The sequence below is a fragment of the Anser brachyrhynchus genome (genome assembly GCF_964034855.1).
Source record: "Anser brachyrhynchus genome assembly, chromosome: 4".
In the NCBI taxonomy this organism is placed as follows: Eukaryota; Metazoa; Chordata; class Aves; order Anseriformes; family Anatidae; genus Anser; species Anser brachyrhynchus.
Window position 1 is genome coordinate 11,744,768 of NC_137698.1, and position 17,828 is coordinate 11,762,595.

The window sequence follows — 17,828 nt, forward strand, 5'->3', positions numbered from 1 at the left end:
TTCTTTTTTTTTTTTTTTAAAGACAGCCACAAAGATGTGATTTATGTTTCTCTCCAAGCTAGGTGACTGTGAATGGTGAGTCAGGGTGTGGTCTCAGCTTGTCCTTAGTTCTCTGTCCGTAACTCAGATGTAATGACAGTCACAGTAACGTGTAATTATGTAGATTTTTCCCATGCAAGTCACCTGGGTGGATTTCAGTTTATTTTTTCAAACATTTGCCCTCTCTCATCCACCCTGCACTGGTTACTGCTTAGATTAGGTTTTGTCCATTAGGCTATTCTAACCTTCCTATTTACTTTGTTATCTTATTTCTGCCTCTCTATACAAGATTTACCTGGTGACAAATTATGGCTTGTGGGATGGAGAGCATTTTGCATCTGATCCCCTGACCTGTGCCACAGAAGTGGAGGTTCATCTTAGAAGCAGCAAGAATCATAAGCCAAACAAAGGTCTGACCATCGTTACCTCTAAAAAGCAGCTCGTTAATGCCATTAGATGTAGAGGGAAACAGAAATTCTTCTTTCAATCCATAAGTCAAGCGTATTAGCTTTTCCTGTTTCCTGGAACAGCATCCAGCAGCCTTACAAAAGAGTAGGGGACTACAGCAAGTTCATGGTAATTGAGTAATAACCTGAATCATATCCGAGCAAAAAAAAATGGCTCCCTTCATGTATCTCATGCATTGCCCTCTCACCTAGAAGGGTTATTTATTTTGTCTAGTTCATTTCTTTCTTATCTGCTTTAGCTGTGAGGAGAAAGTCCCCTCATCTCATGAGGCTGGTGGCGTCCTGGTACCTGGTAGAAGTTTTTGCTGTGGGATATAAGGTACAAATATTTGTGGAAATTTTGAAGTTCTTTTCAAACGAAAAGATTGGTGGTCTCTTATGGGAGAACACGTCATAGATCATAAGGAATTTAAGCCAGCTTTGAAATTGTTTTGTTTTTAATATTTGTGTTTTTAAAAACCAAAACACCCATCACTACTTCTCTTACTGGCATCTAAGGAAGATGTAAAACCTCTGCACTGTGGCTTTACCTATTTGTACTCCAGTGAGTGAGTAGTTCCCTTTCCTATAGCTTCTTTAGCCTGTCTCCTGATGTGTGTAGCGCATTGTTTAGCTAAGGAAGATCATCACGGTGTGCCTTGTTTCCAGTAGCTTTGCAGAGCAAGCAGTTTTCAGTCACCTGAAGCTGTGAGGTGCTCCTTCCTGTGCTGCTTCCCAGAGGGGACCTCAGCCTGCTTCCTGCAGGCAGTCTGCAGGAAGATCAGCGTACAGAGGTCAGTGAGTTCTCAACCAGGCTTGTTTGGTGTTGCAATTTCCCGGTTCAGCTGAAAGAACTGTGTATTTGGACGTTGTATTCAGCACGTTGGCAGTACTGACTGATGGACTTTAGCTGTGATTTCCCATGACACCCGTGTATATTTTTAAACAAAGTATTAAACAAATTGGTCAGCTGTCTACTTTAAGAAAAGGCTGTTGGTGGCAGGGCAGGGTTGTCACTCAGCGCTCTTGTCACTTTGCCTATATCTGTTTGTCTCTGAGCAGTTTCAGTGTTGTAAAATCCCCCTCTCACAGTCAGTCACCATGAGAGATTTCCTCTCATATTATCTTTTTTGAGGAATGGGATTCCTGACTGACTGCTTATCTACAAATTACACTTTCTCGTATTGACTTAGTGCCTTCCTCCTGTCCTGAAAATGTTGCATTTAGGAGGTGCAAAGATAGTTCTGTTTCTGCACCAAAGTTTTCCTTGTCATTCTGCACATTCTGGAAGCAGTGTGTTTGCGCTAGGGATAACTACAAAGAGAGGTCACTGGGTAATTGCGAAGAAATTACTAAAGGCTGCTTGGATGTTGATGACTTCCACTCATTAAGGCTTTGACAAGACTGACCTAAACACAGTGGAGCAATTACTCTGTTGGGAGTAAAGCTAACAGTGCACCATATTTTATAAAATTTATATATGCTTCCTTTAAAAACAAAACAAAACAAAAAATCTTCCAGGAAGTGTTAAATTTGAATAAATAAATAAATAAATAAATAAATAAAGTGCCCACCATTCTGTGAAGGCCTCTGAGCATCACAGAGATTAAAGGAAGTTTCCTCTAAACCTTTGTTAGCTTTCACTTGATTAATTCATTTGGGTAGGAAAAAGTAGATTTTTTTCCTGGCCTCTGAATTTGGGTTGGGCAATTGCAAGCTTTTAGCCTTTCTCTTGTCATTTTGGATGTTCCTGATACCTAAACGTAGGCTTACAATGATTTTTCTTTTTCCTTTGTCATTCACTTGTGTCACTTTTAACACTGTTCAGATTGGCCTGCTGCAGAATAGGAGCAAGTTTGCACAGCTTGGACACATATGGAATGGTTAGACTCAAAGCTGATGATGCAAATGAGGGGTACAACACTGAGCTGTACTTGTGGTAACACTGCTTGAGCCCAGCATCATTGTATTTGGCTGTACATAAACAATAATTCATGTTTCTTGATGTACACACATCTGAGTTTGGAAAAATCCCCGTGACTGGCCTGAGAGGGCTGTTCTCCAGGCAAATGCAGTCAGGTTGTTGTAGATCTAGTCAAATTTGTCCTTTTGCCAGGATCTCCCTTGCTTCTGTGGTAGATGCGTCTTCCAGCTCTAGGCAGAGAGATCAAATTATTCTCACCCAGCTCACTCTTCTCTTAGAGCCTCCTGCCAAAGTCAGTTTGTCCCGCCAAGCCTGAGCGCAGTCATCTTTTCCCATCATCTGTTTTCGGAGCCAGAAGGGCTCATGGGGCACTCTTGCAAAATGATGATTCCTTTCTGTTATGTCATTAGCTGAAGAAGAGGAGCTATTTCTAGAGGGTTTTCCTAGAGGGTAACTCTGCCAGACTGCCTTCCTTGCCAACAAGGAAGGCAGCTTACCTTTAAGTGAAGTAAAAAGCCACATTCACCAAATACGAATTGTGAGGCCTGCTCCTTTGTTTGTTCAGACTCAGCAGTTTGAAGTGCCTGCAAACCTGTCAGCCTTTCTCCTTCTCTCCAACATCATCCCAGCTGTTTCTTTGTCCCAAATCTTATGTTAAGCATGTGACAAGAAAGCAGCAGCCCCTTTGAGAAATGAAGGGGACTCATTCCCCAACAACCATGTGATCGCAGGATAACTGAACCCCAGTAAGAAGACACAATCCATTAAATTATCAGAGCTTTGGAAGAAGCCTGCTTTGAAAATAACATGATACAAGAAAAACAACATTGTTTTCTTGCTGTGCCATGCTCTGGCACTTGAACTAACAGGTGCAAGCAAAGAACCTAGTGACCTGCTGCACAGCACACAGGATAAGCCCTGTTCCCACAGCAGATATCTGGCACAGCCATTCATTACTTGATGCGTTCACTGAAAACATTTTAAGAACCTACTCCTAATCCTCCCACTACTCCAGGAGGGAAGCCAAGAAGTAATTTCTGGGCTATCCCATGGGGTGAGAGTCTTTGGAACAAGTAAAAGCGGCTGACGTAGGGTGTGGCAGAGCTTGCAAAGGAAACCACTGCTTATGGAGAGATGCCACAGCAGCTTGGAGTGTCCTGCTCTGTGCAAAATATACTTGCCATGCTTATCTGTTGGCTGAGATGAGGAACTCCAAGGACCTGAAGCTCTGAAAAACTTTTAATTTCATGTTTACTTGCATCTTGTCCCAGCAGGTTTAAGGAACAATTCTGGAATATATTTCCTCCTTAATAGATTATAACTAGCTTTGTTCAAAAGGCAATTTGGCCTCCAAGTTGCAGTAAGGAAGAGTGCAAATGTTGGTTGATGAGAAGCTCATCATGAGCCAGCAATGTGTGCTTGCAACCCAGAAAGCCAACTGTGCCCTGGGCTGCATCAAAAGAATCATGGCCACAAGGGCGAGGGAGGGGATTCTCCCCCTCTGCTCAGCTCTCATGAGAGCCCACCTGAAGTACTGTGTTCAGCTCTGGGGCCCCCAGCACAAGAAGGACATGGACCTATTAGAAAGAGTCCAGAGGAGGGCCACAAGGATGAACACCTCTTCTATGAAGAAAGGCTGAGGTTGGGGTTGTTCAGCCTGGAGAAGGGAAGGCTCCTGGGAGACCTTATAGTGGCCTTCCAGTACCTAAAGAGGGCCTACAGGAAAGCTGGGGAGGGACTCTTTGTCAGGGAGTGGAGTGATAGGACAAGGGGTAATGGCTTTAAACTAAAAAAGTGTGGATTTAGATTAGATATAAGGAAGAAATCCTTTACTCAGAGGGTGGTGAGGCACTGGAACAGGTTTTCCAGAGAGGTTGTGGATGCCCCATTCCTGGAAGTGTTTAAGGCCAGGATAGATGATCTTTAAGGTCCCTTCCAAACCATTCTATGATTCCATGGTTCTATAAAAAAGCAGTATATTCCCCGTGGGTATGCCAGCAAAACTTGTATTGTTATTTCGGTGCAGAAAATAAAAAGGGTGAAATTAATTCAACTGAGAGCAATGTGTTTTTCCTTTGGACAAGAAGAAAATGAGGAAATCACTTAGGAAAATGTGTAAGATAATTTTGCTAATTATATCTGAGTAATTTGTCTAAGGTTTGGCATTCTTCAACAGAAGCAACTGTAAAAAAAAATGTAAGCAGGTTAAAAATTCACCATTGTCTTTGATGAATTGTGTCAGTAGTTAGTTCACAGAATCACAGAATCATCTAGGTTGGAAGAGACCTCCAAGATCACTGAGTCCAACCTCTGACCTAACACTAACAAGTCCTCCACTAAACCACATCACTAAGCTCTACATCTAAACGTCTTTTAAAGACCTCCAGGGATGGTGGCTCAACCACTTCCAATGCCTTACAACCCTTTCAGTAAAGAACTTCTTCCTAATATCCAACCTAAACCTCCCCTGGCGCAACTTTAGCCCATTCCCCCTCGTCCTGTCACCAGGCACGTGGGAGAACAGACCAACCCCCACCTCCCTACGGCCTTCTTTAAGGTACCTACAGAAAGCGATAAGGTTGCCCCGTAGCCTCCTCTTCTCCAGGCTGAACAATCCCAGCTCCCTCAGCCGCTCCTCCTAAGACTTGTTCTCCACACCCCTCACCAGCTTCATTGCCCAAGCACCTCCATGTCCTTCTTGTAGCGAGGGGCCCAAAACTGAACACAGTACTCGAGGTGCGGCCTCACCGGTGCCAAGTACAGGGGGACAATTACTTCCCTAGCCCTGCTGGCCACACTGTTTCTTATGCAAGCCAGGATGCTGTTGGCCTTCGTGGCCACCTGAGCACACTGCTGGCTTATGTTCAGCCGACTATCAACCAATACTCCCAGGTTCTTTTCTGCCAGGCAGCTTTCCAACCACTCATCTCCCAGCCTGTAGCGCTGCTTGGGGTTGTTGTGCCCCAAATGCAGGACCCAGCACTTGGCCTTGTTGAACTTCATACAGTTGGCCTCAGCCCATCGGTCCAGCCTATTCAGATCCTCCTGCAGAGCCTTCCTACCCTCGAGCAGATCGACACACGCACCTAACTTGGTGTTGTCTACAAACTTACTGAGGGTGCACTCGATCCCCTCATCCAGGTCATCGATAAAGATATTGAAGAGAACTGGCCCCAGTACTGAGCCCTGGGGGACGTCACTAGTGACCGGCCTCCAACTGGATTTGACTCCATTCACCACGACTCTTTGGGCCCGGCTACCCAGCCAGTTTCTAACTCAACGAAGCGTACGCCAGTCCAAGCCAAGAGCAGCCAGTTTCTTGAGGAGAATGCTGTGGGAAACGGTGTCAGAATATCTCATTTCTAGTTTTTCTATCATTTCTATTTCTCATTTCTAGTTTGTCTATCTTCAGCTTCCATTGGATCTTGTTCACCTTTCGAGTGCTAGTTCAAATATTAATGTTTCACACATTTCACAGCTTGTTTCCTTTGAAAAACACTAAATGTGTTTGGCTTTAGCTCTTGCATTCTCTTCATGGGTTTTCTCTGAGCACTCTGAGTGATAGAGATGAACTATACCAATTAGAATACCCCTGCATTGCTAAAAACACAGTAGTCACAGTATGGATATGGAGGTGCCATCTTTGAATCCTTTCCTTCTGTTCCTTCCCTCCTCAGAATTAAAAGCAGCTTTTCATTACAGCTTTCCCAAGGAGACAATTTTATGGTAGTAGGCATTTGAGCTTGTGAAAACTTTGTACTTTATGACTCTGCTTTTTTGTTGTTCATTTCCTTACTACAACAAGTTCAGCACATAACTTACTAATGTATATGCTCTGTACTTACTATTTAATATCTTTGATAGAAATTGTGGACTTTTTTGAAGTTTTCTTTTCATAAGAAATTTGTGAAATGGGTCATTTGGACTCTTTAGGAGAGTAGTTCTGTAACAAAGGACCAAACTACACACTTCATTATTAATTGTACATATAGAGTTGTTATGTTGTATGGAAAAATTTAGCCAGAGTGATGAGAACTAAGGCAATTTCCTTCAACTTTGACAACAGACAAAAATGTCTGCTATATTCCCATTATTTTCTCATCCCTTATAAATTGTGTCTGAGTAACTGTCTGCAATCTGTTGCTGATGTTGAGCTCCCTTAACGGACTAAAGAGCCCAAAGGAGGATCCAGAGAAACCACAAAATCAATTGCTTATGTATTAAAATGTGCCAGAACGATCTCATAATTGGTAGTACATGTCCCGTTTGAAGAGAATTAATGGTAGCAGAATCTGCTCATTGATACAGTTTTAGGGTCAAAAGATAACATAATAAGGGTCAAAAGATACTATAATAAAAATCTAGCATAATTTCCTGCAGGTGATGGAACCACAGTTCATTCTGAATTAATTGCTACCCCAGTTCAATTGCTGTGGTTGCAATACAGCATTTCTTTTAGCCTTTCTTCATCCATTCTTGATTCTAAAATTTCTGTTGGTAAAGAACCCATCATTGTCTTTGATAAATTGTGTCAGTAGTTAGTTATCCTCACTGTTTAAAAATGTCTCATTTCCAGTCATAATTTGTCTATCCTTGACTTCCAGCCATTGGATCTCATTCAACTTCTGAGTGCTGGTTCAAATATTAACATTTCCTGCCTGCATGCATAGACTGACTGATTTGAAAAGTACTAAATGTGTGGTCTTTAGTTTTTGCATTCCCTTCCTGGGTCGTCTCTGAGCACTCTTCAATTTTTCACAACTTGCTTGAGAATGGGAATTCCTGAACTGACCAGTCTTCTGTAGCAGCCACACCCGTAGCAAATACAGGAATAATTCACCGTTTCCACACACCATCCATGTTGATACATCCGTGGATTATGTTAATTTCTTTAGCCTCGTATTCACTCAGAGCTTGTATGGAGGTGCTGCTCTAGAGTGACTTTGCATCCCCCAGTAGAACCTGCAGATAATGTTGGGTGCTCTTAATCCCAGATTTGACTCATATATTGAAGCTTGTAATGCTTGCTTGCACACAGCATGCAAACAGAACCACCAGTACTATTTTATGTTTCCGTTCAGATCACTGATAAAATTATTAAGCAACACAGGGCTGAGTACCAGCCTTGGAAATCCAGTTAGTACTCACGCACTTTCTGAGGATTCCCCATTAGCTAAATAACATTTTTGACATATTAGATACTCTTTATTCCCATTTCTGTTCTTTTTTCCAGTATATGCTCTTTTGAACAGTCTATTTAATGATCTGTCTGCTTTGTTTGGACATGAAGAGCTACAGTTCCCAAATATGGTTTCTATTTACTTGTGTCCTGCTTATTCCATGTGTGCACACAAATCTTCTGGCCTGCAGGAAGTTTTCCAGGGTATTTTTCATTTGCAATTGCTGTTGTTTATATGCACAGATAGTCTTAAGAGAAAAATGTGTGTATAAATGCAAGTATGTGTACATAAATAATGGCATTTTAAAATTTGTATTGGTGGTGTTTTGAAAAGTACATTCTTTAATTTTCAGCCAGATTAAGATGTGCTTATATCTTTGCTTTGCATTTCATGTTTCTGCCAGGGTGAAATTATTACATAACTTAGTAAATACTGTGGTAATACATTGATGGCATTGAGCAGAACTCCATCATCTTAAATATCTTAAGATTTTATCAGACCAGACAAATCTTTTTTTCTTTAAATAGTATCTAATTTGTGTATGACAGTGCAGTAAGGCAAAGGATAACTGCTTCTCAGGAGGTCGACACAGCAACATCCTCATAAAATCTATTAACTAGATCAGTTGTATCCCCTATCTTATGCTGCTGTGCTGGCCACAGGTCATCTTGTTGCTTTATGCGCTGAGAAAATTACTTGTTGTGCAGCTAAGTATGGAAAGGAAAGAAAGAGGAGAAAGCATGTCTATAATGATGATTGACAGGACACTTCCCTTCCAAATGTAGATTGATTCATTGATGACAGAGGAGAAAAGTGATTATTCATATTTAGTTCCAGACAGTGTTTTTTTTTTCTTTCTTGAATCTCAGTAACAAATTTGCAAATCAAATAGTGTGAACCCAGGTGGTGCCTTGCCCAGGTGCTGAAGTGTAGTGGCATATCTTGGTATTTTAAGGGGTTTCATCACTTTTATTTGTTATGTTTTCCTGAAATATTCGCAATATACTAGAGAGCACAGAGCCAGTGGAGAGGATGCTGTGCCTATGCTGAGAGGATTTTTTTTCCCCATGATTACCATATTTTACGGAGCATGCACTTCTTTAGTAGGGTGAGGACTGGATAGCTGGGAATGGTTGCTTCTTTTCATTTTAAGCATTTAGTGATACATGGTTGGGATGAGTCTGGGTTTAAAGTCTCCAGTGAGGATGGAGGGAGAAGGGTATGTGGGTGTATTCTCTACATGTTTGTTTTGTGGTTCCATAAATAGCCACTGCAGTGCATTGTTGCTGCCAACAAATGAGTTTGGCCTTTCTGAGCAAGCAATAGGGACGTAAGAATAGTATACAACCTGCAGAAGAGGTTTTATTTCCCATGTTTAACATGGGAGAACAGATTCAACAGGTACAACCAAATCCAAAACAAAATGTTGCATAATCCCAGGTTTCGTATGTGATAATCCAGTTTGAATTCAGTTAGGAAGGGTGTAAAAGGGCAGGTGTACGATTAGAAATCTTTACCTCTGCCAAATAGCAAGTTGGCTTTAACATAAAAACATCCGTGAGAAGGAAGTGGAATTGTTTGGAGATAAGACTTCAGTATTCTGGCAGCTTTTGTCTGCCTAATGTGTACCGCAAATACATTGCTCTTGGTACACATGGACAGGGCAGACGAAGAATTAAGGAGTTCTGTGCTGGTTTAGCAAAGTGACAGATTCATAGGGCCTATTGCAATAATGCACACCGAAGCAAGGTGACGTGCACCTTCAGGCCACCTCCTGCTGTGTGTGTAGCAGGTAGCACTGCTCTCACAGGTGATTGGCCTCTGTGCCCCAAAGTACTTCTTAAATTTTCCCTCCCTTTGATGCTTCTCCATGTCAAAACCTTTCATTGCAATATCTGCAGCTATTCTGGAAATAATTCAAACGTTGGGAAACCAGCAGTGCTAGCACTTGTCTCCTTGTTCTTAGTGGGCATTGAAGTTGCATGCCAGTGGGTGTGCAGGGAAAGGTGAGCTAGGATACTTCTTCTTTGTCATGATGTTTTTGGCAATATTAAAGATGCAGATGAGGAAGGAGAGGAGAAAACTGACAGCCCATCCAGGGGATTCCAAAAGCAGAGAACAGAAACAGGAGATGGGTCTGAAGAGTTTGATGGCACAGGATGCACTGGTCAACTTCAGTGTTCTCCCAAGGCATCTGGTTGATTTTAGCAAAGTGCCAGTAGTTGACCTTCTTACTGATGCTAATTCATGAATTAATCTTTCTGGTTATGACAGTGTCTCTTTTTGTTAGTGAATTCGTTGTTGTGAATGTTAGTACGTTCCAGCTCATTTATACAGGCAAGTCACCGGAAAGTTGCAACAAAATAGCGAGGATATAAGCTTCAACCTCAACAGCTATTATGAGTTATTCCACTTTGTGTTATTCAGCAAGTTGCTCTGGAGAACCAGGACTTCATCCCCACGCAGATAGGCCCTTCATTAAATGGGGAAAAATTTATTTTTTTATTGGCAACCTGATGACAACATTCAGCTTATAGAAGTGTAATAAGTTATGAATAACTGTGCATGTGTTAAAAAAAGACTGACCAGGAAGGGACAAATTCATTTATAGTCAAATTGTGAAACAATACAAGGTGCTTTTGTTTCGCGCTGCAGCAGCTTGTGTACCAGAGTAAAATCTTTCTTGCACGATTTTCGTTGCTTAAGAGCGTATATAGCACATTTAACAGGAAGTCATCAAGATACTCATTTAATTGACACAGATAAGAGCAGGCCAGATCCATGATGGCAGAGTGCTTTATCAGCACTGCTGACTTTCCTAAAAAGGGGCCCTGTGCTGTGCCTGGCGTGACTGCGGCACAGCCAAACAGGCTTGTGCTGAGGCAATGGGCAGAAGCATTACTAATGCACTTCTTCCAGCGAGCCTGCTGACAGGAGCAAATATTAAACAGTTCAGCATACTGAAGCAGAGCCACTTCTCAGTTGACCTCTCTGTTTCTACTCCATGCCACTGCTTTCCGAGGCTGCAGCTGCCCACTGCTTTTGTGTTTAAGATACAGAATGCTCCTGCCTCCTGCCAAGAAAGGTCAAGATCTTTCAGGCATCCCTGCAAAATGTCTGATATCCTCCTGCTAACCCTTGAGTGTCTGCTGTTTCTCCAGAAAGCTGGCGTGGCTCACACATAGTTCATATTACCTCCATCTGTATGGAAGTCATAAACATACAGATACTTAGCTCTTGCCGCAGTTTTCACCCAAACCAGTGATAGTCTTCCCTGGCCTAGGGTTGAAGGTGAGTGTGCTTTTAATATTGGCTTGAATTTTAGAAGATTGGCATGTATGGCTCTGTGGGAATTAGCCGTTAGGTTTTTAGTGCCTAAAATGTTGAAAGGCTCCATTCTCTTATGCCCCTTCATCAGTTTGAGATTCTCCCTTTTTCCATCTCACAATGGTAATGTTGTTCACAGCTAGGGCAGCAGCAGAAGCGTGTGCCTGATGCTGGAGGAAGTTGATGATTCCTTAGATGTTCTGGGCAGATGAAGTGTGGAGGTTAAAGATAAAACTTTGCTTATGAGCCTTCAGCATCCATAAAAAGTTTCAGTGCAAGACTTCTTACAGATTTCGTACTGTGTGTTTTCCAAGACTGCTGTGTTATGAAAAAACTTTAAAGTGGCACACCATTGTGTAGTGTTCTTTTGTTACCACAGTTCCCAGTCCCAAATCTCTAAAATGGTCTGACTGATTGAATGAGAGCAGTATTTGGTCAGGAGTCACAGATACAGAGGCAGTAGTTCTTGAGGGTGGGCCACCCCCAGGGAACATCAACAAAGTAAGTTAGTTCTGCTTCTACGACACCATCTCTTCATTTCAAATGGTTAAAAAAAAAAATAATAATAATAATAATTCTCATATATTCCTCCTCCCGGTGCATCTGGACTGATCAGCTTACTACTGCATAAACCATTTGAACCCCAGTAGTGCCTACTGCAAGGCAAAGGGATGGTGAATTCGCAGGCCCTGTAGACATACAACGTGCCAAAGGTGAGCGAGTGGCTCGGTGCGTGCTGGATGCTGAGCCTATGGGCATCCTGCTCTCCCTGGGGAGCACCGGTGCCGCTGCAGGCAGGTTGTGGGCGTTTGGTTGTCCCACCCGGGTGGCATTTACACAGACAAGGTGTGTGGGGGGTAATGGTTACTAGAATTGATATACGAGACCTCGTGTGGTGTTTTTGTGGAAGGGTATCCTGTGGTAATTAGGCTGCAGCTTGTGGCGTTTCTTGCAGATTGAAAACAACTTGACACCATAACACTTTTTTTTATTAAAGTGTGTATGGTTTTGTTTTCCTTTGCACTTACTCTGTACGTATAAAATCTGCATGGGGGCACAGGCACGGCAGACCACGGAGGCGTTTGCTGGTTTGCTTTCTGCCATTTGGACAACAGGGCATAACCCAAGCTGCCAGATACACCCTTTTGGATCAGCGTGAGCAGCTTATCCCCCTCGGGGACAAGGTGTTTGTGTCGCGGCGAACTTCTGGCGCCCGGCACACCTCTCCCCAGGGAAGGGGCCTGCACCCAGGGCCGCCTCACCGGCAGCCCTCCCTCTCTGCTTCCCTCCCTCCGCAGCCGCAACGCGGAGCGGCCCGGCCCGGCCCGGCCCTGAGGCGCGGGGGTCGCCGCTCCGCCTCGCCTTCCCCTCCCGGGGCAGGGCTGGCGAGCCGGCCTCCCTCGGCCCCTCAGCGGCGGGGCGGGTCGCCGTGAGCGCCAACCCGCGGCCCCTCGCTCCTCCCCGGGGCCGGGCCGCGCCGCCGGCTCCCCGAGGCGAGGCGCTGCGGGCGGGCAGAGCACAGCACAGCACAGCAGCGCAGAGCACAGCGCAGCACAGCAGCAGGGCGCGGCGGCAGCGGCCCCATGGCCAGCATGGCCTGCGAAGTCATGCCTCTGCAGAGGTACGTGGCCGCCGGGGGCGGGCTGGCGCTCCCCGGCAGCGCGGGGCTCCGCGGGGCTCCCGTCCCCGCAGCGGAGGAGCCGGGCTCCGGGCCGGCCGCGCCCGGGGGACTCGGTCCTTTAACGGGGAGCTGGGGGGTGTCCGTGCGGAGACGGGGGTCGGGGCGATGCCCGGGTGTCCGCTGTCTGCCTGCGAGGTCTGCCCTTGCCTGGAAAGCACGGCGGAGAGGTTTAGTTTCCAGAAGCAGGGGCTGTTTTGTTTCCGCGGTGCCGAGACACACCTCTCTTCAGCACCAGCTGCGAGCGTGTACCTGTGCTGGCATGTGCCCGTGCCACAGCATCGCGGGGTGACTGCAGCGAGCCTGGAAACGGCGCTGCACAAACCCACCGGAGGGGTACACGTACACAGTCCTTTTACCCAGTCATTAATTTTTTATTTAATTTTTTTGCTCTTTCAGTTCTCAAAATTACGCATGCCTCCTTATCCTTATTGTATTGGAGCAAATACTGATGTTTATGTAATCCACAAAACAATAAATAACTTCGTGTGCCTTTTCAGCACCATGGCGGTGCTGCTTCAGCAGAAGCTGTGAAGTTGCTGTTTACTCGGACGCAATAAAAGAATAACTGAAATTGCTGTCCAAACTGTTACTGTCTTGATGTAGCACGGTGTCCTCCGCAGAGGGATGCAGAGGAGGGCTGTTTTGCAGTAATGCAGTTGCAAGGTTCCATGTTGATGACTGCAGAGAAACAGAAATACGGTTTGAATGTCTTAAAGAAGTAGTCATAGCACATCGTTTCTATTTGAAGGAACAGTCTCACATAGTATTTTTAACCTTTTTGTGTTCCGGAGGATCTGCCTATCATAGCCAAAGTCAGAACAAGTGGTTGTTACTGCGCTTCCGACTACACATATTCACCCCAGGGGAAGACAGGTTTCACGGGGTAGCCTTAACTAGACCCCTTGGGGTTTTTTTGTTAAAAAGATTAACTCTCAATCAGTTAGAAATGCACTCTGTACTTTGCAGATAGTTCTTAAAACTCCTATTAAACCTAGAGCATGGTATGGTATTATTTGAATTTTGCAGTTAAAAATATTTACAAATTTCTGTATTCTTTGCTCATTGATTTATTTTTAGTATATATACGCCGCACTTTTAGCAACTCGTTTCCCATGGAGGTAGGGGCAGGTAAACACAGACTCCCAAATCCCTTTACAGTATTCTCCAGGTTGCACCTATTTTCCCCGTTCTTTTCCTTTGAACATTGTCTCCTTCATTCTTAGTGCATATTTCCTGCTGTTGAGGAGGGTCTTGCTGGCTTTATGGATTTTCTTCTGCTTCAGGAAAGGTGATCTCTGCCAATGGTTGTGGTTCCCTTGAGGCAGACAGGATACTGCTGCTATTCCAGCTGAGGGTATTGGCAACTGGCAGTGTTGTCTGGGTCTAAAGCAGACAAGTGGCAGCCTCCAGGTGCCGCTGCTTAGGACATGTTCCCAAGCTGTAAGCATCCATCCAGCCCTTTCAAGAAAGTGAATGTGCTGTCAGTAGTAATCGTACTTGGTTCCCTTCCTGTGCGGGTCAGCTCCCTGGTGTTGGTTCCCTCTGGGCACCATGATCTCAGCTACAAGCTGGCCGTGCTGTGCCTGCCACAGGAACCCTCGTGTGCTGAAGTGCTGCGACTGCATCTCTGCGTGGTTGGTGTGCGGAGGTTGGGGAAGGTGGGAATGCTGCTGTTTAAGAAGCTGCGATGATAAAATATTATTTGTCATGAGAACGGCCAAGTATTGTATCTACCATGGATCTGGAAGATGTAAGTCTGTCTTCAAAAAGAATCATATAATGGGCTTGCATAGAGCCGTATGTACTATACTGTGTCATTTTATTCTATATATAGATGTCTGTGGAATGGCACATGAAGGGATATGGTGGCCTGCTGCAAGGGAGTGACAATAGGGACTTCAGGGTTATGTTTCGTTGCATGGGAAGAGACAGAAGGCCAAATGTGTTGATCCCTGTGCTGCACTATGTGCTACATTGCCAAAGGGCACTTGTAAATGGCAGGCTGGTTGCAGTCATGATTTTCCAACAACCTATCCACCAGTGATTGTCTCTCTTATTACTAATAGGTTAATCTGTTTTCTGAATGGCGTGAGCTTAGTTTAATAATGTAGATTCCTAGTTAGAGCATTACTAATACTACTCAAGTGCGTTTGAATTCATTTCCTCTAGCTCAGTGTGCTGCACATTTAACAAAAGTCGTGTGAAGCTGAAACCTGTGTCCGCCTTCGCCAATTGCAGCTGTCAGTTTCCATAGGAGATAAGAAATCAAAGTACACACTTAGGCGTTGTTTGTGATCAGTGGCCTCCTTTGCTTTGCACTTTGCTGAAACAAATCAACGATGAGCAAAAAAGAAGCCATCACAAATATTTTTAGATGCGTATCTGGTGGAGCAGTCACACTCCCTTCTATTTCTAATCTGTACAGCAGCAGTTGTCTGCATGGACTGTCTCGCTTGCAGCCACATTGGGTTTGTTTAATTTACATTACTAGCTTGTTTCCTTGGAGTCTTTCACAAACACTGAGTATTTTACCCACATTTCTGTTCCACTGCATTTTCTTCCTTTTTTTTTTTTTTTTTAATGGTGGCCTTGTTGTCTTTAACAGATTAGTGAGTGCTTCTGTATGTAAAGTTGTATTGTAAATAAGTCTGATCCTTTGGACTTTGTTATCACTTTCCATCCAAGGTAGCTGGAGTGTTTCACAAACACGAATGAAGTATGTTCTGGAACATCCCCCTTTGAGGGTAGGGAAGATTTATCAGGTGTGTTTGTTTTTTGTTCTTTTTTTTCACTGGTCAGGAATTAAGAGAAATTGAAACCTGTGGTTCTTGTCTTCCTGAATTCATAGCCATAGCCTATCACAAAATGTTATATAACTTTTTGGCCTTCCAGGCTCGCGTTTGATCCGTTGAGTGCTCTGTCTTCTCACAGCTTCGACTTCGATGCATGTAGAAGCATGTGGAAGTTTTCTTGGGTACCACAAAGTGGGCAGTAGATGGGCCTCTGACTGAAAAAGGAAACTGACGTGGACGTTTTCTTTAGTGTTTCATGGTGTCTACCTGATTAAGCAAGAAAATGTGAATATTTATTGAAAAACTGGGCTCCTAGATAACTTTATTTGAAGCCTGCAAGCTCTTAACAAACAATCCTGAAACAGAAATTGCAGGTTACCTGGTAACAGTCCTTCATGATTATAATGCAACAGGTATGTGTGCATTATGCAACTTCACCCTGTTACATTCTGTGAAAAGGTGAGACTTGGGCTGGTACACGTCTTCTGCCTCTTTCTGACCCATTTTCGAGTTTTATCCTAGTAAGGACTGTTGCCAAGCCACAACTAGAAGAAAAGACGCTGCCCTGTCTTTCATAATAAGCCCCAACTAGTTTAAGAAGTAAAACAACAAAAGCAAGCTGTTTAACATTGACGTCATTTTATAAAAAGATAAACATATTTGCAACCCAGGAGGATAGCAAGTAGAAAATAATTATACAAAATTAAACTGTCGAGGGTTCTCTTGGATTCAGATATGTGAATATAAATGTAAAGTCAGCCTCTTGCTTGCAGTGACATTTATCAGCTAGAAGTTTAGCCCATTAAATCTTACCGTGGGGTAGCCTGTACTTCCCTGATGTTTCTTCAAAGTGGGAGGATGTATGTAAAATGTGTTTAGCGTACCTTTTTTTTTTCAGTTCAGGCTTTTTGCCCTAATCTTGCTGCCCCCTCACATACAGACTGCACAGAGTTATGCCTGTGGATAATGCAGTGTATTCCCAGTGTGTATGGCTGTACTGAATGTTAGCTTTTCTTAGAATTAAAAGGCTTGGGTACTCATGCTTTAACCTTTGCTGTGGCAAACAGAATAATAAATAGTACACATTCCTCAGACGTGTGACAGAGCGCTCCTTCATATTCACCTCCGTTTATCCGTAGAAAATAGTAATATTGACATTGTGAACGCCAGTTAAAACAGGACACAGAAGCCCATGCTTTTTGGAAGATTAGTGGGGAACTCTCTCACAGAGAGGTCACTTTCTACTGCCCTGAAGCCACATTGCTACACGCTATGATCTCTCAGGCTTAAGATATAACTCAGTAGAGAGACCTCTAGGAAAAACATTGATTAAAGAAGTGTGGGGAAGATGGAAGGATCCTTTGGAGATTAGTATTAAAATCAATACCAATCCACCCCCATGTGAGTTATTCAAGATGTTTTGCAGTGTATGCAAGTTCAGAATAAATATACTGGCTTATAAGTCTAATATTTGACATTTGACTCATTTAATGAGTAGCTTAAGCAGGTACTTAAGCACGAGTGTAACTTTATTCCATGTTTTAAAACATGGTTGGGTATAAATGTAACTACTGGAAGACTGGAGATAAATATCAGAAAAGACACTTTTTTTGACCATAAAAGTTACTCTTTAGGTAAAATGAAAACGTTTTCATGGAAATAACTCTCACAGAGAAATAGCTATTAAACATGTATTTCGTAGTGCTACCCAACAGTTCCTATATAGTGCATTCCTCTTTCTCTGGTTAAGGGTATAGAGCAAGGGGGGCATTGCTCAATGGGTGATGGTAAGTGCTGCTTTTAATGATGACCGATGTATCACCGCAGTGTTATTGTGTTAGATTACATTTATGGTTACTCTTTCATTAAGGACAATATTATTTCTTCTTTTGCCTGACATACCTCAGCACTTATTTTATTTGAAAGAAGGAACTTATATTGCCTGCTATTTCTCACATATACAAACATTACCTTTTACCCAGTGCTGTTAAGGACAAACTATGAGTAAATCACTCTACTGAGAAATTAAGTATGCAATACATTTTCATGACAGTTTCAATCTTGTATTTGTCACAAGCTTGAAATAACTTTTATGGGGAAGTAACTTGGGGAAGAAAAATAAATGCTGAAAAATGCATGAATAAGTCAGGAAATTCAGCAAAAAGCACTACTTTGGCCTCAGAATTGTGTATTCCTTGAAGCTGTTTTTAGCGCCATTAATGTTGATATTAGTAAATCAATAATATTATTAAAATCCTTTTCAGTTGCAAAAATGGCACATCTTTTAATGCAAGATGGCATTACGGTTCTGAATGGTGAGAAGAAAAGAGGGCAAAAAGTTTCAAGTTTTAAAAAGTCACCCAAGCTTAGCCTTTCTTTTTCTACACCCAGAAGCTGCATCAACTTTTTATATTCTTAGTAGTTTGATGGCACTGAATT

General features: G+C 43.2%; 1 protein-coding gene across 14 annotated transcripts in view; it reads left to right on the forward strand.

Moving 5' to 3' along the window:
• Nucleotides 1–17,828, forward strand: part of FAM13A (family with sequence similarity 13 member A) — a 134,402-nt gene that overhangs the window by 57,889 nt on the left and 58,685 nt on the right. For 2 of the 14 annotated variants that reach the window (XM_080591847.1, XM_080591848.1), the window contains exon 1: nucleotides 12,319–12,537. The exons of the other annotated variants lie outside the window; for them this stretch is intronic. In XM_080591847.1, the coding sequence (XP_080447973.1) occupies nucleotides 12,500–12,537 (38 nt within the window). In that variant the 5' untranslated portion in view covers nucleotides 12,319–12,499. Of the gene's footprint in view, nucleotides 1–12,318; nucleotides 12,538–17,828 lie in introns of those variants that run through there. 14 annotated transcript variants of the gene reach the window in all.